The sequence below is a fragment of the Ciona intestinalis genome, chromosome 5 (genome assembly GCF_000224145.3).
Source record: "Ciona intestinalis chromosome 5, KH, whole genome shotgun sequence".
Taxonomy (NCBI): domain Eukaryota; kingdom Metazoa; phylum Chordata; class Ascidiacea; order Phlebobranchia; family Cionidae; genus Ciona; species Ciona intestinalis.
The window spans coordinates 461,792-482,906 of NC_020170.2; the positions used below are offsets into that span (position 1 = coordinate 461,792).

At 31.0% G+C, this 21,115-nt stretch overlaps 1 protein-coding gene across 1 annotated transcript in view; it reads left to right on the forward strand.

Annotated features, from left to right (window-relative positions):
* Nucleotides 1-3,143: 3,143 nt before the first annotated feature.
* LOC100176641 (dedicator of cytokinesis protein 1) overlaps nt 3,144-21,115 on the forward strand; it is a gene marked incomplete in the record, with an annotated part of 28,093 nt that continues 10,121 nt past the window's right edge. Inside the window, 36 exon segments of the mRNA XM_018812059.2 lie at nt 3,144-3,290; nt 3,845-3,928; nt 4,236-4,279; nt 4,517-4,572; nt 4,938-5,034; nt 5,564-5,806; nt 6,083-6,198; nt 6,704-6,799; nt 6,993-7,074; nt 7,581-7,644; nt 8,329-8,476; nt 8,863-8,942; nt 9,407-9,570; nt 10,115-10,201; nt 10,536-10,634; nt 11,060-11,236; nt 11,574-11,784; nt 11,920-12,017; nt 12,135-12,224; nt 12,459-12,559; nt 13,235-13,369; nt 13,658-13,763; nt 14,120-14,190; nt 15,615-15,721; nt 15,944-16,071; nt 16,680-16,775; nt 16,979-17,077; nt 17,499-17,593; nt 17,828-17,906; nt 18,128-18,228; nt 18,477-18,535; nt 18,911-19,059; nt 19,395-19,480; nt 19,786-19,942; nt 20,159-20,290; nt 20,430-20,632. Coding sequence (XP_018667604.1) covers nt 3,242-3,290; nt 3,845-3,928; nt 4,236-4,279; nt 4,517-4,572; nt 4,938-5,034; nt 5,564-5,806; nt 6,083-6,198; nt 6,704-6,799; nt 6,993-7,074; nt 7,581-7,644; nt 8,329-8,476; nt 8,863-8,942; nt 9,407-9,570; nt 10,115-10,201; nt 10,536-10,634; nt 11,060-11,236; nt 11,574-11,784; nt 11,920-12,017; nt 12,135-12,224; nt 12,459-12,559; nt 13,235-13,369; nt 13,658-13,763; nt 14,120-14,190; nt 15,615-15,721; nt 15,944-16,071; nt 16,680-16,775; nt 16,979-17,077; nt 17,499-17,593; nt 17,828-17,906; nt 18,128-18,228; nt 18,477-18,535; nt 18,911-19,059; nt 19,395-19,480; nt 19,786-19,942; nt 20,159-20,290; nt 20,430-20,632 — 3,989 coding nt within the window.

Consider the following 21,115-nt stretch of genomic DNA (forward strand, 5'->3'; position numbering starts at 1 on the left):
TTCGCACAACTCATTCGGCGAGATCTTGATCGCTTTTTCTCACTGTTCAATCTCATGGCCCTTTCTCTGTCATAACGGCGTGACTGAGATTTCTCTTAGTAATGGGGTGTACAAAAATATAAATATACCTCGAACAATCGGACGACACAGAACAATACGAAGATGGTTTATTCAAGCCTCTGTTACAATAATAAGATCGTACAATGACGTCACATTTGGCGAAAGGGGAAAGTGTGACAAAGCAACAATTCTTGCACAGCGAAAACAAATTAACTTTTAAAGAAATCTTAACTTACGGAAAAATTTGGTTTACCAAGTTTTTATTGGTGGCACCATGGTTTGTATTGATGTTATAACATAAACAAATTCCAAGGATATTTAATGTATCTGAACGCAGTCATGTATGACGCGCCTATCTTGTGTTCGCACCGATTATGACGTCATTACCGGATGACGTACCAAAGAGGTCCATGAACACATATATTTTTTGGTATTGTTTTGTATACATTCCTGACACAGCGGCGTGCGCTTATGTGTGAACAAACTATTATTTTTTTCTGAAGTATGCTTCCTTACCCACCACATATCTACACTTATATTTAACCTTCTGTATTTTCCGAACGGACACGTAAACCAAGTTTCGAACGTTAATCTAATGTTGTGTGTTTTTATACAGCAAAATATTTACCTGCAGGTGCAGAAAATCGCAGGTGCTGAGCTTATATATCTACAATCTACATAACTAACCTCAACGCCTGTGGTTTAATACACATTTTATTTGATTGACAATTCAATCAAAATGCATGGAATCCCTGACTCGTATACAGTTACCAAATACAATGGTTCGGGAACCACAGTGGCGACAGCAAGTTGATCTGCGTTAACGTCATTAAGATATCAAATCTCTTGTGGCAAGTCGCAACCCACGCGCTTTGCAAGCTTACGCATTCCATCGGAATGAATAACAACGGACTTGAGATAACGTTGGTATAGTCCACAAAAATTTAAATAGCAAGAGCAGATGATATATTTACGTTTTAAAATAATGTGTGTGCTACTCGATGTTATTGGCATTATAATGTTTGTTAAAACATAACCCTATAGCATGTAAAACACATGGAGAAAATATAATCAAGACTTGCAAAGTAATTAAATAAGTACAGTTTCCATTTTAAAGTGCGGTAGCTTTGATTTTGGTAAACTTTGATATAACTTTGCCTTTACTATATTACTAAGTAAAATTAAGGATAAGGGTATATTTTCTACTTCCGCCTTCGTTCTCATGTTAACCGGGTTGCTAGCTCTCCTCGCGGCCAACGTGCACACGGCTGGTAGCCATTTCAATCGGCACAATATCAATTGGCTGCTCGCACCGGCCATAGTTAGTGAATATCTAAATCAGCCTACAATATGCGTATTGATTTATAAATAAATTAATACGCATAATGTATAGGCTAACTTCCCACTACACTTTCACTAAACTTATTAGGATGTGGAAAGATGGGACACTTTTAGTACATAATGTTTAAACATCCCGATCATGTTTTAAACAATTAACAACGGTCTATGAGAGTCGGGAGGATACGTTTTTGGGGGTCATGACGGTGCGTTTGTTTGAATGTTCTTTGTTTACTACCAAATGAGACAAGAAAATAAAATAAAACGTGTCCCATCTTCCCCACCCTAATGTACTATTCTTGAAGGAATTACACGAGGAAAAGCATAGGCACAGACTTAGCCAAGCAAGACAAGGTCGTGTTGTTTAATCTCTGAGATACAAATGAAATATAGTGCACCATAATACAATGCATTTGGCAGCTTGACGCTAAAATACACAGGGTCTGCTAGTACATTAAAACCTCTCGTCCAAATAAACCGTATTTATACAGCAAGTCACAAAAATAAAATATCGCCAAAACCATAGAGATATTATGAAAAGATATATTTAAGATTTGTAAATATTAATATCTAAAATATCTGTGGTTAAAACAAAATTTCTTTCCTTACTTTTTAGGGCACGAATTAGGTGATCATATAGTTTTTTTTCGTCGAACAGTTGTTTTGGTGTTTTTATTCTCCGGTTGTTAGTTTCCGCTCATCTCAGTTCTCATTCTTAATATCTTAAGTCTTTTAATTTTGTCCAAAATTAATTAATAATTTGTGAATTTTAGAACAAAAACGTTTCGATTAACCGCAAAACTAGCATACAATAAATGTTAAGCATAATTAGAGTAACCAACCATTGTAATGTATGTAAATGAATGAATGTAACGATTACTTTCCTGTTTAATCAAAAGCGGAAAAAGGTTAATCTTAAACCCTAATTCATTATTTGCACCCTGAGAAATATTTCTAACTAAGCATAGTGTTATAAACCATAGTGTCTCAAAATATCGATCCCAAACCATCACAGTTGCATTGCATGACTTTAACTGCTAGCTACCGATCACGCTTCCGCAGAAGCATCGAAAGACCGCCTATATATAGTATCTGTCAACTTTGGGTGTGTGGGTTACTCAATCTACACAACGATTAACACAACAGCAGCAAACGATAATGTTAACAATTGTAAATTTACAACTAAACACATGTTCCAGGAGTTTTACGATGCTTATTTAAAGTTTACGCATATTCATTATTATTCATGTTATTATAGACCGTGACCAGACTCTGTAAAAAAAATAATCACCCATAAAGTAACATATATGGTAACTCGTAAGCCGGCACGAGGTGTTACACCCGTATGATAACGACTGTCGTTTTCCGGCCACGCGAGGATAAAGTAAGTAACATTCATTTTCATTCATTCATTTATTCATTCATTCAAAAAATGTTTTTTTTTACGGACTCCGACCGTGACCATTTATTGGAGCTGTGCTCTCCTGTTTAGATGTTATTTTATGCATCAGAACAACAGTGGAAATTACGGAAATCAGTTAAAAATAATAATATTGTAAATTTTCGATAAAGTAAATCAATGTATAAACTATTGAATTGTACTTTAACTTAATAATTTAGACGTGTATCTTAATTTTGAATAGTTAATAATCACATATTTAACATTACTGCAAACTCCGATTTACATTCCGATTTAAAAAGTGGAATTCCGTAGAATTTACGCACAGTTAAAACGTAATTCCAAAGAGTCTTGCAATTTTTTCACAACATCTTTATTTTGGTATTAACATTTAATTTGCACAGTTGGTGTTAAAATGTTTGGATATTAATGTAAGTCTTAGAAATGCCAGGTTCAGGCTGGATTCTTCCGGTCAAAGCAAAGTACGGTGTTGGTAAGCTGTTATACTTAATTGGTTCCTAAATATGTTTTCGATCCAAAGTGCGATTTGGCGTTTGTTATTTAAACTAGTAATTTTTTCCTGCAATTGAATATAAATAGTAGAAGCAATTGCAAAAATGAAATCATAACATATGCTTCCCAGTACACTTACACCATACTAGTTATTATTAACTCATGATCTACATTAACACCATTAATTTACAACTAGAATACTTTGTCATATTTTTAGTTTATTAATGCCATTGCGTTACAATAAGTCCATAAGTTGTTCAATTTGTGTCAATCAATGTTTAGCTTACCGACCTTAAAAGAGCGTTGTTAATTGTCCAAAACATGAGCAGGAAGTATATGGGATATTGGATAACATAAAAGTTAACTGTTATCTTGCCACGCCAATCATGCATTGAGAATTATTTTTTCTGCTGGAATTTATCATTATATTCAGACTGCTAGCTTCCATTTAATTTTTATAGAAGTTGTAATAACATTTTGTTTTATTAAATGAGTCAAAATGACAGTGTAGCTATCCCATTTTTTATTTTTCAGTTGTGTACAGTTATTACACCAAATCTGAAAACCACCTCAATCTATCAGTGGGAGATGTAGTTCACATAATTGAAGAATATGAAGGTAACATAAAAACATTAGGTTCGTTTATAATAACAAATTGTTGAATTTGCCGGGTTATGTTTTGTTCCATGACACAAGATTTGTAACATTGTAACTTCTTATATGCAGTTTTTCTTATTTGTGTCAGAGTAATATGCATTTTCTGGAAATATACATTCATCAATATCCATGTAAAATAATCACTTTCCAGCCTACCATGTTGTGTTAAGTGTAGTCAAAATGTTTAAGCCTGCTACATATCATACAATATTTTTAATTAAATATTCTTGTCACACAAAACCTGTAACTTGTACTAATTTGATTTAAGGAACATGGTATAGAGGTTTTGTTATTGGAAACAAAAGTAAAAAGGTAAGATTTAAGTCATGTAACCGTTTAACGTTTAATTGTTTTCAAATGCAGGTACAGCTTTAGATGCATTGTATTTAATTTACAGACTTCTAACTTTTATTATATATTGGATTTGTTTAAGGTTTGAGTTTAGAATTGAATTTAAAGAAGTAATATTAAAGCTAAAATTTAGCTTTGTTTTTATTTTTTGTTTTGATAAGCCTATAATATCTTCCCAATTAAATTTATTTTAATCAGGGAGTGTTTCCTTCCAACTATGTTCATCTTAAGGAAGCAGTGGTTGAGAGAAGGGGGTAAGGTGTTGGTTAACTCTGTTTTATTATTATAAAATAATGCAGAATCATGTAGACCTATCTCATTTCTTAAAATGGGTGCCGCAATTTAACAACGATTTGTTACACAATTTTTACATGTGTTGTAGCTGTCCTCAACTGCAACGATTTTTGTCATCGCCCAAAATATTAAGAAATAAATTAGTGGCAGTGAGTAGCAGCAATTGGACTGGGCTAAACTAGTTCACAAAATTTGGTAAATATATAAAATGTTAATCAAAGACTTTATGAACCCCCAGTTACAAACTCACTTCTGGGTCGTGATCCAAGGGGTCAATAAAGTGTGCAGCATGAATCATTTTTTCACTTTGCATAAAACAATCCAGGCGAACTGAAAACATCATTCCAACTGAACTTCCTATTGTACAAGAAGTTACCAATGTACTAAGGGAGTGGGGAACCATATGGAAGAATATGTACAAGGTATATATTACTTTATATAGTTAAACATACCCTATTATAGAGATGTATCATGTATGCTGCAACTAAACTGTAGTTTGATAATTTCCTAACATGGCGCAGATAATCTAGAAATGCACTTGCAAGTGTATGTTTGCAAAGCAGATAACACCACACATGTTCACACATGCTTAGTATTTTTGTTATTTTCTTCCAAATTGATACCGCTTTTTATTACTAATAAACAGCCAACTGTTACTGTTTATTAACTTTGTCGTAGTGATTAAAAGAGTTAATAATTTACAAAATATAAACTGTTTGTTATACCAATACATAAAGTTTTAACTACATAGTCTAGTACACATATATTAATAACATTAGCATTTTATGGATGCTTATAAACTGTTGCTATCATGCATCATTTACATCTAAGGCAATCATTTTCTGTATACTGACATTTTAATGTTTTATTCTGGTCATCTTTACCAGGGTAAATACATCTTGCTACATTACATGGATAGCATGTATAATGTAACAAATCCCTCTTCTACAGGCACAAGACAACCTCGATGTTTTCAAGCACGTTCGAACAATGATGAGGGAGATAATTGAAAAGAGGAAGAGAGTTTTATCCGGAACTCTTCCCGCTGATGAGATGACAAAGATCTGTCATCAACTTGCTGATCTTGTGGATGTTGGAAATCGTCTTCTTAAACTTGATCTTAGTGTCCGTAATGAAAAGACGTATCAACTTGCTGACATTCGGGATTTGAGTTCACTTGAAGTGTTCAGAATGGTGAGTATGTGAATTCATTCCTTAAATCCACCATTGTCGCGGTTTGTTTGTACTTGGGCAAGACACAAGGATGTATGGTTCCATGCTGTACATCATGGTAACTTTTGATTTGTGTAATAACTCTTGTGTGAGCTCACCATGTTACAATTATTAAGTGACCATCATTATTCTTAGGTTTTATTACTCATAATATTTTGGTTTTATGTTATGAATATTAACGTTTTTGTTCTATTGCAAAAACAAAAGTTGTTAACCTTATTGTTACTTTACCATCAGCATGAAGTTGCTTCTACAAAAGTTGATAAAAAGATTCAGGAGAAAAAGATAGATAGACACGATAAAACAAAAGTGATGGAGACCATACAAGAAGCAAGGAAATCTCATGTTTACAGGTTGGTCTTCCATTAAAATATGTCAGGTCAATACCAAAAATATGTATATATTGTTATGTTTTTTTTTATATCTCTATAATATATTTATATGTTTATTTTATATATATAATACTTACAAAAAGAATTGAGTTATTGTTATTGGTGTTGCTTTAGTTTATCAAAAAGCATTAAGATTGTGTGATGCATTTTATGCTTATTATTGGTAACTAGTGAGGGTACTGATCTGACTTATTTCCCCAAATGTTTACCTTATACTGCATATAATATTTAATATACTCATTTTTATTAGTGCAGTTATTGTTGGACAAACATAATGTAATTAGCCCCAGAATTGAGATCTTTATGTTATGTCTTTATTATTATTGTATGAATGTTGCTTTTTTATATCGCATTTGGAAACTTTACAAGTTATGTCGCAACTTTTAAAATGTTTTCATTGGTATGATTGGCTATACCTTTTTATTTGTTTATGACATCATTATTTGATGATATCATCATCCACCAGCTTGTATGTTGCTGTAAAAAACTTTGTTTGTCGGATTGGTGAAGAAGCTGACGTCTTCATGTCTTTATATGATGGAGGGGAGAATGTTTTCATCAGGTACTTGCTGCTTATACTTAAATAACTCATGTCTGTTTTATTAACCTGCAATTTTTAAAATGTAAAGTTGTGTTTATTTTGAAGTTTAATTCATCCAGAATGTTTCAAGAGCATAATAGATGTTCCAACTGCAGTGAGAACAGCTTTGAAACTGAGTTCTAGCATTACTAATTGAATATGTTTCACTTTTTAGCGAGAACTACTATGTGAGATGGGGTAGTCAAGGTTTACCAAAGAACATTGATATGTTAAATAATTTGAAAGCAATATTTACAGTAAGTTCTCAATTTTTTAAAAATATTTTCGTTGTTTGAATACTGTTAAAAGTACCATTTGTTCATAAATGAGGTCATTCACATAAACAATAAGGTCAGGGTCATGTATTGTTACATTTGTTAGGTTATACAATGAACGATCTTTGTCTTTTTTCTCTGTTTGTGAGTATGGTTAACATGAGCCATTCATGTATTTTCCTGGATTACAAAATGAAAGTGAAGGTTTTGTGTATGTATTCGTTTGTACAAATGATGGAAAAACAAGATCCACTCTAGCAGTATTTTATAAAAAGATAAAAAGTTGAACACCTTTGATCCAGAAAAACTGACTAACTTCCCACCATTTATATTCTTTTTAGTTCACCTTATTGTTTTTGTTGATATTATTAATGTCACTCTAAACAAGTTGCCTTATATTCTATAACATTTAAGTTGTAATAAATTGTGCTTCTATATGCATCAAATCAAGTATTATATTTGTTTTTATTCATTAAATATTTTTACAGGACCTTGGAAGTAAGGATCTTCTTCGAGAAAAAATATTCCTTGTGTGTAAGATTATAAGGATAGGTGAGTAATGTGTCAGGAAATAAAGTTGATAATTGTAATCTTCCATTGTTACATGTATGGTTTGCAAGTCTAGTATGGGAAGCTTGTGTGTTGCAGATATCTCTTTAGAGTTATCTTTTATTATTATTTCTTTCCACCTATAGTAAGTCTATTCATTGGTTTGTAAGTGCAGCACTTTCACTTGCTTTGTTTAGGTTTACTTGGTAAATATTTGTATTATATGCTTGGAAGTTTTTGTGAGAAATAATGGTCATGTGTAAATTAACTGAACAGCTAAAAATACCAAGGTCATACATGGATAATAAGGAGTTTAAATTAAATTAGGAATTTGTACAATAATACAGCGGCCATATAAACAATTGGTATACTTTATTTGTGTCTAGTATAGTAGAGAAAAGTTGTATCTATTAATCATTTTATAACTGGACAGCGAGTAAACTGTGTATGAATCATCAATCACTATATGTGTAATGTATGTTCCTGTTATAACTTGATGGTTAACACGGGGTGTACCAACTAATACTCTATGTTTATATTGTATAAATTAAGTAACCCCTGCAATAACTTGACAGCAAGCATAAGGTATATGAAACCTCATGTGCGTTTGGTGTGTAAGAATACATTTCTGTTGTAACTGACAGTCAGCATGAGGTGTATGAATAAACATTCTATGTTATCACTAAGGGCGAATGGAATTAAAGGAAGCCGATCACAAGAAGAGAGCATCAGGTCTACGACGAGCATTTGGGGTTGCTGTTATGGATATAACTTCCATTATGAAGGGAACACAGGACAGCGATGAAGACAAACAACTGTTCATTCCGTTCATGCAGTAAGTTTCGAGATTTTCTGTTAAAAATACTTTTGTTTGCTGGACTACAATAATTTAGTTTGTGTTTAGAGGTCAAAGTTTTAACGTATCTCTATCAACACAAACTGAAGAGGACATTGTTATGCTGCCGCTTATTTTTTTTACTTTCTGCATATTTTTCAGTGCATTGTAAAATTGGTAATGAGCATAAGTTCGTAGGATTCTTAATTAATGGCTATGAACCTTTTGTTATTTTTACAGTATAATAAATCGGATAATATTATAAAGTTATTTTTGTATATTTTGATATTTTAACCTATGCATATCATAACAGCCAGTTGCATGGACTCACACAGATTAGAATTTTTTATAATGTAAATTCAAGTAACACTTAAGTTTTATTCCAGAGTTTCGGGAGAAAATGAGAATTTGCAACAAGTTATAACAAGAGCAATAAGTAGTAGGGAGATCAACCACAAAGGGCAAGGTTAGTTATGTTTACCTACTATTTCTAATGCAAGAATCGCTTGTGTGTTTTTTATAACAATTAAAAAGAACCAAATGCTTCTGAATAAAACATACACAAATAATAGTAGGTTAAAAGATGTGTGTGCTACTTTTTTAATGTATACCTTCAATCAACAAATATTGTTTAGTTTAATAATATTAGCTACCATAAACAAACAGCCAGACTCGTGCCACTGTGCTTGCTTCATTTAAAATAACAATTCTATTTGTTAATGCATTACTCGTGCTCAAATTTATATAAACACGTTTTCCAAGAACTGATCTTCTGGCACAAAATAATAATGCAGATTTCCTTAAACCCAACTTAACAGTCTCGGCAGTGTCGGCACAAGACAGATAAAACTTTTAGTTTAAATAAAACGTATTTGTTTTTTGTGCCAGAAGATTAGTTCTTGAAAAATTGTCAGCGAAATATCTTTTAAGGTTTGTGGGTTTCACTGAAGATGTTGCACGGAGATTTGAAGACGATCCGACACGACTTCCAACATCTTGTTGATCGTTCCACTGCAGAAGTTCGGAAGATGGGATTTCCTGAGATTATAATGCCCGGTGATGTCAGGAATGATCTCTATGTTACTATTGTCCAGGTTAGGTGGTGTCATAATAATATTTGTGACACAAGTGATGCAATCACCATCTACATCGTAGTTTGTGTCTTTGTGTGCCAGGAAGCCAGTGTATTGAAATCAGGCGCAGACTATTGTAAAACTTTCACTAATTGACAATATTTTATAAAAATATTTTGGTAGTGATCCTTATATACCACATCGTGTGGTATATAATTTTATAAAATTCAAGGTTTTAAAATCGAGTGTGCTGCAAAAAAGCCTAAAGACCTAAGTGTTCTGTGAAGCTTAAGATTTAGACAACCCTGCATTAAATAATATGCATCGACATGTAAAATCTTATTTAATATGTAATGTACAGCTAAGAAATAATGATAAAATAACGAATGAAAGAGAAAAAATAAGTGTTTCTATTTATGCATAATGTATAATCACTGTATGAAGAATTGTAAATACCATGAATGTATACACATGTTTAAACGCAGTTTATCGCAAATAACTTAAGTTTGGCTCAATATGTTGCTTAGACTAACCATTATTCTACTCATACATTAAATAACCACAGGGTGAATTTGAAAAAGGGATAAAAAGTTCGCAGAAGAATGTTGAAGTTACAATGTGTGTGTGTAATGATGAAGGACATGTTATCCCTGTAAGTGTTGGTTGCTTTCTTTTGTAATTAATTCATTCAATCATTATTATGATTCTATCTTTAATATAATATTGCCATACTAATTTTGCATTTATAAAAAAATAAAATATAACAGGTTCTGCAGATATGGTTAAGTACGAAATATATTTAATACATTGTCATTTTATAAAAAAAAATACTAGTGTATATTCATATACTTTTTATTTCATTCATAAAGAAACAACATAGAAAATCAATTTATTGATTAATTAATAATTATGTTCATGTCTATAGTTCAAGTTATTATATAGACATAAATTAGTATTATAATGTAAAATCCATACTTGTTTATCAGATGGTGGTTAGCATGGGTTCGGGTGAGAACTCTGAAAGTCAATATCGATCTCATATTTATTATCAGAATAAATCACCAAAATGGATGGAGACAGTGAAGGTAATGTTTCATTTATTCCTAGTAACAAACAATTCAAACTCAACATTACAATTAATACAAGGTATAAATTTCCATGGTTGCTCCAACCCAGTGGTCACTAATGGGTTGTCTAAATTGTCAGCCATAAACAGAAAAATGACCCTAAAATACTTGGTAACCTATAAGCGAAAGATTTATGTTATACCTCCACACAGGGATTAATATGTTTAATTCATTTATTTCATACTTCAACATACAAGTAGCCTGGGTGTTGCGTTAAGGGGAAAATATTGTCTAAAAGTATGTTATCTATAAATGGCATTGGAACTTATGTATTAGAGGCAATATCACAAACCTCTACCTGTTTTATATATTATATCATGGCAAGCTCCTGCATTTGTGAAAGTAACGCCATGAATTTTAATGTTTGTATATTTCATCGTCAGGTTGTAATCCCGATTGAGGATTTCTATAGCGCTCATCTGCGTTTCACATATCGTCATCGATCAACATTTGAGAACAAAGACAAAGCTGAGAAAGATTTTGGATTGTCGTACGTTCGTTTGATGAAGAGTGAAGGAACTACATTACAAGATGGGGTTCATAACCTGCTTGTGTATAAGGTGGGTTTAACGATTCCAATGGCTTTAGAGCGAGATGGATTTTAACCATTTTTTTATTTTTTGACTGATGTATCAACGGTAAACATCAGTTTGCACTTCATTGAAATCAAAATATTAATTAAATAATCATATCCAAATATTCTGGATTGTGATTTACAAATAGATTATTCAGTAATTTCATAATTTCATTATCATTATGAATGGTCAAGTTAAATAAAAGACATTTTAACACATTACTTTTTGTAAATTTAAAAAATTAATTTAGAAATTATTTTTATAAATAGTTTTGATTTTGTTATTTTATTTAACAAGTTATAAAAGTCCCCTACAATTCCAGGTTGAATCACGTAGATTGGAACCAAACGATGCAAAAAAATATCTTTCTCTTCCTCCTTCAAGATCAGACTTAGATAGTTATAAATCTAAACCTGGTGCATCACCTAGTGGTCAGAGCAGGTTGTTTAACTCTCGTGTGGAAGGATTCACGTTAAGTCGAGATACTTTCCAAATATCCACGCTTGTGTGTTCCACGAAACTAACACAGAATGGTGAGATGTTTTCCATTTGTGAAAGTAGCTGTATCAAGTGAACTGATTTGTTTTCATCGTTTATAATATTTTAGGTATAAATACTTTAAAGAGGAAGAAGTTTTCTATTTTTATTAATAAAGTTGTTTGTTGCAGTTGATTTGCTTGGTTTGTTGAAATGGCAATCACAGAAGAAGAATTTGAAAAAGAATTTGCAATCGTTGATGAAAGTTGATGGGGAGGAAGTTGTAAAGGTGGGATGGAGTTTGGATTATGACAAGTTTTTTCTGCATACTGACAATTTCTTATAATATGTTATCGGTTTTACCAGTTTAATTAGTTGTTGATCTAAAACTTCTTTATTATTTCAGTTTCTTCAAGATACGTTGGATGCTTTGTTCAATATTATGATGGAACATCTTGATAATGGATCTTATGATGCATTAGTGTTTGATGCATTGGTGAATAATATATAGTTGTTGTTACATCATTTATATATGTTGGTAGATGTAGTTGAAACAACATTTTTTCTTTTAAATATTTGGCTATTAGAATGAAGATCTAATAATTAAAAATACAACAAACCTAAATTAAAGCCACACAGAAAACGCATATTTGTATCATATCATTATTGAAAATAAAGAAAATGATATGTCATTTTATAATGCGTTGTGAAATATTACCCCTATTTACAGATCTACATCATTGCGCTCATAGCAGAGAAGAAGTTCTATCACTTCCATGCAGTGTTGGATAGTTATATACTTGAACATTTCAGTGCCACACTTGCTTATGAGTAAGTTTACAATCATTGTTGTTTTTTTATTCTATTTTATTAATGTGGATTTATAAATACATGGTGTCTAAAAATTAACAGTTTTTTAAAGCAATACCTTGATAACTACAATGTTAGGAATTAGTTTTTTTTAAAGCAAGTAAAAACTGTTTGGTTATTTTAGCCAGGATTGTCAAAAGTATGGTCATGTGAAAAAATGTCAAAAGTTTTTGGGACACCTGTACATTATTACAAAATGTAATAAAATTATTTTTGTTCCCGCCAATAATGAAATTCTATCTAAATTCCATCATGCTACAAAATGTGTGTATGCTGCCACAAATATTTTAGTAAATGTCACATATTAACACTTTAAACTTGGATAAGCTTGGAACTAAAACTTTCGCAAAGTTATTTTGGCAAGATTTTCAAACTACCAAATCTATTCAAACCCTCAGAGTCATTCTGACATATTTGTCCAAATTATCATCCATATGTTTAATAATACAATTTATTTTTAAACGGCAACGAGTTTTTACCTGTGTTGTCTGATCTAAAACAATGATTATTTCACACGACACATCACACATTGTCTGTTAAAATAATGCCTGCTTCTGTGGTTGGCACAGTTTTGTGATTAGCTGCCAACTTTTCAGGTGAAATTCCAAGCTTTTCAACATAATATTTGTTCCACAGAAAACTGACCAAGGTTCTTGTCATGTACCTTGATAAAGCACAACAGGAGAATTACAGAGAACCACTGATGAAGGCACTTAAGGCTTTGGAATATATATTCAAGTTCATTGTTAGATCAAGGATATTGTTTCAACAGTGAGTTGAACTGTGTTGATATATACAGGGTACAAATAATAAGGCTTAATGTTAATATATAACTGAAAATTCAAAGCTAAAAGTTTAAAGCTTACAAAATGAAATAAACAATTCACAATCAAGATCCTATAAATACTAAGTTCACATCCTAGCCTATAGCTTCTGAACTGGGCCATAATTTGTTCTCAACCTTAAACTCTTTCTGTGGTAATCTTAAGTTCGCTTTATTAAATTGTTGTTTTATTATTTCTGGTTTTGAATTGTTGGAATAACAAAATATTTCACCAGGTTTGATGATAAAGATAAGAAACAATTTGAAAAAGGAATACGTAATGTGTTCGAAGCAATCAACAGATTGATGAAAATAACTGACAAACCAACTATTGCTCTTCAGGTAAATATCTTACTTTCAAAACTTGTTTATTTTTTGTTGAAAATTTATGAAAGCGTTGTAGATGAAATAAATCTATGCAAATTTTGACTCCGTATAATTGTAGTTTATGTTACAGTATGGAAACTGAGTGTTATAAGTAGAATAGCCATGTCTGTATAATACATGTTGTTTCAAAAAATAACAAAAATAAATTGGTTTCTTTTTTTAAATATACGAACATTAGATTATTTTTTTAAAACTTTAGATTCATTTCAATGGTTGGCATCAAATTAAAGTTTTAAAATATAGATGTATATATATGTCTTAGTGAATATTCATTACATAAGTTGTTTATTACATCATATTTGTTATACCAGGCAACAGCTATGAAGTATCTCACATCTGTTATCAAAGATATCATCACTGTGTTTGATCCTAAAGAACTCAGGTAAGCATGTTTCTGTCTGGAAGCATACCGAAGCTTTACAAAAGAATTATTTACATTCAGTGCTTAATAGTAAAACTGCAGAAGAATATTATATACGTGTTGGAATAGTTAGATATTTGCCTGGAAGTTGAAACCGCCTGTTTGTTATAGTATTTTAATTAAAAATTGTAAATATTTTGAATTTATGTAAATATTTTGTGATCTTGTACTAAGCATTAACCTCAAGAATATTCTTGGTAATGTTGAGCGTCCAAGTCTCTTCCTCAAATCATGAACCTGGTTTACTTTATCTTGCCTGAGGCTTTCATGGTGGTCTCGCTTCACTGCTCATGTGGAAACGTCTGCTATTGGTTGGATTAAGTTGCTCTGTCACGCGCGGCTGTTTAAACAGATTGTTTGTCATGTGTTGGTTTACTTTAGTGAGTGCTGTGCTCTACATGCTTGCTCACTCGGCTAATGTGCAGCTAGCTTCTATAGTTTAAGTGTACATGGATATGGGATAGATAGCAGAAATTTTATGCAGCTAAATTCAGTTAGTTTAGGTATTTGATTATATGGAACCAGTATATATTTGGGTATTAGTTAATCACATTATAGTGGTTTAACACTGAGGTTAAGGCATTTATATAGTTAATTATATATATTAACAATGTTGCACAGCTATTTTATTTTCATCACCCAGATAGACGACACTGAAGTAGTGTAGTTTAATGACATTAGTTGCAAATGGATAAAAAACGTAGTTTATCATTTGCTGGATACGACAAACCTGTTAGAAGGACTCCTTCCAAGAGGAAACTTCGCCCACTTACTAATTTCATAGAAATCTCATTAACACCAAGTAAAAAGCAGCAAATAGTTGAGTCGAAAAAGGCAAAAACTCCATCCAAGACACCTTCTAAACGGAAGAAGTTATCCCTTGATGATGCTCTTGATGATGAAAATGAAGTTTCAACAAAGAAAAAACAAAAAAGTTTTACTGATTTGCTCAAAAAATTTGAAAGTTCATTAACGAATAGAAAGATCACACAAGAAGATAGGTTGATGGAAATTACTAATTAATCCATTTTAATATTTGATTGCAGTTTTTACTAAACTCGTTTTAAGGGCTCACTTGAACCTGTGTAACAGCATACAGTTTGAGAAATTGTAATAAATGGCACTATAAAGAACATAACTGCCTTTAGCATTAGTCATTTAAAAAAAAGAAAAAAAGCGTTTTCAATAAAAGCAAAAGAAAGTTGTCATGATATGACATGGGTATCTGGTTAGTTTTAATTTACAACACAGTTTACATCTGTGATTGTGGTTCGGTTTAGCTTTACATTCAATTCTGTACAACATGTTGGCATTCAAAGTCTGTTTAATATTTTTTTTCTATTAACTTTAAATTAGAATAGTAATTTAACATATTACTTTCCCAGTTTACTTTTGAAGACATTCGTATCCAATGTTCCAGCTGAGCGACTCACAAAGCAGAAAGTTCAATGCATGCTCGACATCGTGCATAGTGACATATTTAAAATGCAAGGTAAGGCTATCTCATGCACGTATACAAGGAATAAATAAAATCATTTTCTCATTTGCAATTTATACTCTTGTGCCTAAGCTGTTGTTTAACAAAAATTTAACATTGATTTAAATTTCTGTAAAAAGTGATAAAAATAGCGAAACATCTAGATTTTAATAGACATTTGGTAATGAAATTTACCAAATAATGTTTTCTGCTTTATTTTCATTGATTATGTTACAGATTGCCGAATCATCCTCTTAAAAATGATGACTCATCATCTGAAACAACTTATGGAAAAGGAAGAAGAATTAGACACTTGTGGAAAGTTGCTTGCTGATATTTTAACTTTGTTACGATCCAATAATGTTGTAAGTTATTTTTAGCAACTTACTTAATAACAATATTTATGTAATATTGCGGTTTCATGTTAATTGAAAGCTGTTATGTCATAAACCCTAACTTCCCCAATCTTACTTTGTTGGCTTTGTATTAACGATTTTTAAAAATACCTTTTATACCAAATGTTCTGGTGGCTGATGTTTTTCATAATAATTTACAACACAAAAGTTGGAGATAAATATGATATGTCTAAAGTGAAGTTATGTTTAAACAGGGAAGACAAATACCTTGATCTATAAAATCATATGACTCGACAAGACTAATGAACTTCACGCATATTTTTAAAATGTTAAAATATTTGTTGTTTAAATATAAAGAACAGAATAACAGCAGTAGCATGTGTACAAATTTTACGAAACTGTTTCTGGACATTTTTTTCAAACTTTTTTAGTGAAATCAAAATTTCCTAAATTCCTATTAATGTTACTGAAGTGTATTTATACAAGTAAACATTATATATTTTAAATTGATAACTGAATACTTGGATTATTTTAGTTAATGAAATTAAATCTCTGGTAAACTTAGTTTGGGTGGTTCTTCAATTATATAAACGTTAATATTGATGTGTTTAACCCAGGGATCAACAAAAGGAGATATTCAAGAAGTGACTAACATGTTGTTACGAACGGTTATACGGGTCGTTATTAAACTTGATCGACACACGCAGCAAGCTGTGAGTTTATATTGTTTTTTTTTTATTTATTTCAGACATGTGTATAAAACCACCACATAGAGTGTGCTATTTAAAACAAGTATTGTAACAGCATGCGTTCATGAAACTCTATTCACCAAGCCTTGATATATAACATGTTGACATACTGTATACCCAAATACATATTTTATAATATTCTGTTTACACTTTGTTTATATTATCAGGGAAATTTTGTTGCTTGTTTGATATCAATGTTGAGACAAATGGAGGAATATCATTACGATGCTTATCTCTCTTCATTTCCAACTAAAACTGATCTAATGGTGAGAAGTCAGTAATGTGTGAAATATTTTGATAACATGCAAATCAAAAAGATAATAAGTAAAATAATTACAATAAAAATAAAGCTTGGTCTACAAAATTTTGTTTGTTTATTGTATTTTCATTTCATAAAGCTACTAAAGTAAAAAAAATGATTAATAAGTTTTCATTATAATAATTTTTTTTCGTTTTTTTAGAAAAAACTCTAAATTTATCGAAATAAATAATAAGTTTTTCATTATAATAATTTTTTTTGTTTTTCAGAAAAAAACTGTAAATTTATTATTAAATTATACATGTTATGCAATTTGTCAGCATTTTTTTTGTGAAAAACTGTTTGATGTAGCTTTAAAAAACTAACATTTTTAAAATAAGAAAATATCAATCATGAACAAAAAGTTGTAATTTCAATATTTTTCTCAGGATTTCTTGATGGAAATTTTCAGCATGTTTCAAGACTTGATAAGCAACAATGTTTATCGATTAGATTGGGTGACCATGCTCTCTTTACAAAACTCGTGAGTTGTTTGTTGTATAACGTTTAATAATGTTAGCTTGTTTTACATTGTTTACTGAAGAAACATGAAACAGTTATGATATAAGCTATTATCTTGGTTGTCTAAAAGCATGTGTATTCTTGGGCAAGACATTTAGGTGAAGTAAAGCAACACAATGGTTAATATGATCTTCATATTTTCTCCTAAATTCCAACCAATCTTTACTTTAATCATTAAAGTTAATTTTTATCACAGAACATTTATGAGAGCAATTAAGTTTTTTACCAAAACGTTGAACAAATGTTTTCTTGATGCTGAATCTTTCCAATTCCAGGTGATAACATATATTTAATATACCAAGTGCAGTAAAACTCGTATTGCCATTCTTTCTGTTTTATACAAACCTTAAAGAAGATTTATCTAGAAAAAGTTAAAATCAAATTATGTAACTTTTTAATCATCTTTTTAAATTTGAGTTGTTTTATTTTTGAATTTGAGTGGTTTTATATATAACTGAACTTTTTCTGTCCTAACAAATTCCTTATTACACTACAGTTATGGAACAACTTCTTCCACCTTGCTGTTGCATTCCTAACTCAAGAATCTCTTCAAATGGAAAACTTCACTCATAACAAACGACAAAGTTTAAAAAAGAAGTAAAAATCATCATATTTTATACAAAAATCCCATTTGGAAAGTTTTTTCAAGAGAAAATAATAATATATTATATGCAATAACAATTGTAAAAATTAAGTCGTTCAGTTCAGCAACTATTTGGTATTTTAACATTAAAGGCAGAAGCCTTTATTAGAGTAATTGATATATATCATGTGTTGCAAGAACTGTTTATATATTCAACATTAAAGAAATCTAGTGAAGGTATCATTTTTCCATCAATATCCAGATATGGTGATCTTCGTTGTGAGATGGGATACGAGATACGTGTCATGTGGTTCAACTTGGGTAATATACTTATACTTTTTCCTTAGTTTTCTCTTTTTTAGACATTTTATTAATTTTTGGATTAGATTTAAATTCATTAGCAGTTTTTAGCAGCAATAAATTTAAACATTCTAGTTTTTTATCAGGTTTATCTTTTTATACTTGCTCAAGTATCACTAAAACATATTAAATCTCTTATATCAGTATCAACTATCAACTATATCTAGACTAGTTTTTTTATATTTAAGTTTACATGAATAAAGTTGATCTCATTTTTGCCGCACTATTTTCACTGTAAATTTTGTATTTTTGTCTAACCTTAAAGAGTTTAAGGTTCAAATCTTTTTAAATATAACAACATGTACATATTTGTAACTTGAGTTGATTACTTCCAAGGTCCACATAAGATCAAGTTTATCCCTGGAATGGTCGGACCCATGTTGGAAATGACTTTGATACCTGAACCTGACCTTAGGCGAGCCACCATCCCAATCTTCTTTGATATGATGCAATGTGAACTACATAGCACTGGCAACTTTAAATCAGTGAGTGGATATGGCATTTCAACTCTTAATCACCATGCATAGTATTTTTATATAATCTTGAATGACTCTTACCAGTTTGTGTTGTAACTTGTAATACCACCTTTTTGTTGCGTTTTTTTGTGCGATTAGAAAATGTGTTTGTATTTGAGCAAGTAAGAAAAGGAAAGGAGTAAGCTTACTTAATAAATATTAAGATTATCAATATAGTTTATGAAAAATGATTAACTTTCAAATATATTAGGGAAATATAGATGGTTAACTTCTGTTTATATCATCTACTTTCATCATACCCTCATATTAGCTATATAATATTAATCCTTGATCATTTATTTCAGTTTGAAAGTGAGATGATCACTAAACTTGATGTGTTGGTTGAAGGGGGGAACGGAGATCAAGAATATCGTGATATATTTCATGAAATGTAAGTTTGTATGTGCTGGCTTACTGAGGTGTGTGAATGCACCTTATGTTTTGAAAATACCAAGCCTAAATATAAAGCATAAGGTTTAAAAACCTTGGAGACCTAATTTATAAAACTACGTTTTGCAAATTTTATTTGTAAGAATGCTTCAAAAGGATTTTAATGTATTCATTTTTGCGTCAAATTCTTCAATATCGTAACTAAACAGTGAGCTGTAGTGTATAGGTACACCTTTAATGTCTTGAATATATTCTACCCTTATTACTCACAAGAGTTGAATTAATATTTCGCCTGATACACAACAGAATGTCTGAATGGTGTGGCAAACATCAATATCTTCGAACATCTGGCATCGATTTCGTGAATTTGATCAAGACCTTGTTGGGACGTTTGCTTGATTATCGAGATATTATCAGGGAAGAAAATCGAGATAATAGGATGAGTTGTACAGTTAATTTACTTGTGAGTTCATGTATTTGTTTACATAATATTGTTTATTATATTTAAGTGTAGAATGTACTCTAATCATGCCAGCAAGAAGTATTCGAGAAATACAAATTTTATGTAGATTATCTCCTTTTTAATATATCTGCTAAACAAATGATTTTATAAACTTACCAAGCTTCATTGTTTAGATTATGTGTGTTTTTTCAAAATTAATACTTGTTATTTTTACAGAACTTTTACAAAGATATCAACCGCTTAGAGATGTATGCTCGATATTTATTCAAACTACATGATCTACATACTGAATGTGATAATTACACTGAAGCTGGGTTCACTTTGTTACAACATGCAAGGTTACTTTCTGTAAGTTATAATAACTTCCAAATGACAGAGACAGTACTTGATAACATTTTTCCAAATAAACCCAAATATTAGATAATTAAATGCAAAGCTTTGGTGATCTGACATAAATGTATAACGTTACTATCACTATATTGTGCAGTGGTCAGATGAAGTTCTTGAAACACCAAACCAGCGTTACAGGGATTGCAGCACACACAGGGAGTTGAAGGAAGCCATTTATTACAACACCATTGATTTGTTTAAACGCGGGAAGATGTGGGAAGAAGGAATCAAACTTTGTAAAGAACTTGCTGTTCAACATGAAGTTGAAACATTCCGATATCAACAACTATCAGAGATACTGGTGAGTGTTTAATATTTTAGTATATTGAATAAATGTTGCTTATATACCTTCGCGTGGTGGGCAAACGTGAGTTATCAAATGGGTGTCCACGCATCATATGTAGTGTCTTCATAAACCTTGTGTGTGTATAAAAGTGTTATAAAGTACGCATGTTTGGGTATGATTGTTTTATGAATGATTTACAATTAAGAGAAGCAGTTATGAACATTGAACATGCTCTTTATCCTTACTTTGTAGGAGCTATGGATGAAAAGTTGTAAGCCACCGAATCAACTACAATAATGTATTTGTGATTTATTCCAGACCACACAAGCTCAATTATATCGAAACATCACCGATACTTTACGACCAGAACCACAATATTTCTTTGTTGGTTTCTATGGACAAGAGTTCCCAGCATTTCAAAGGGTTAGTTGTATTATATCAGTTGGAATTGTAATAAATGGTTTCCTTTGAGTTTATTTCTCAAAAAAAATGTCTGC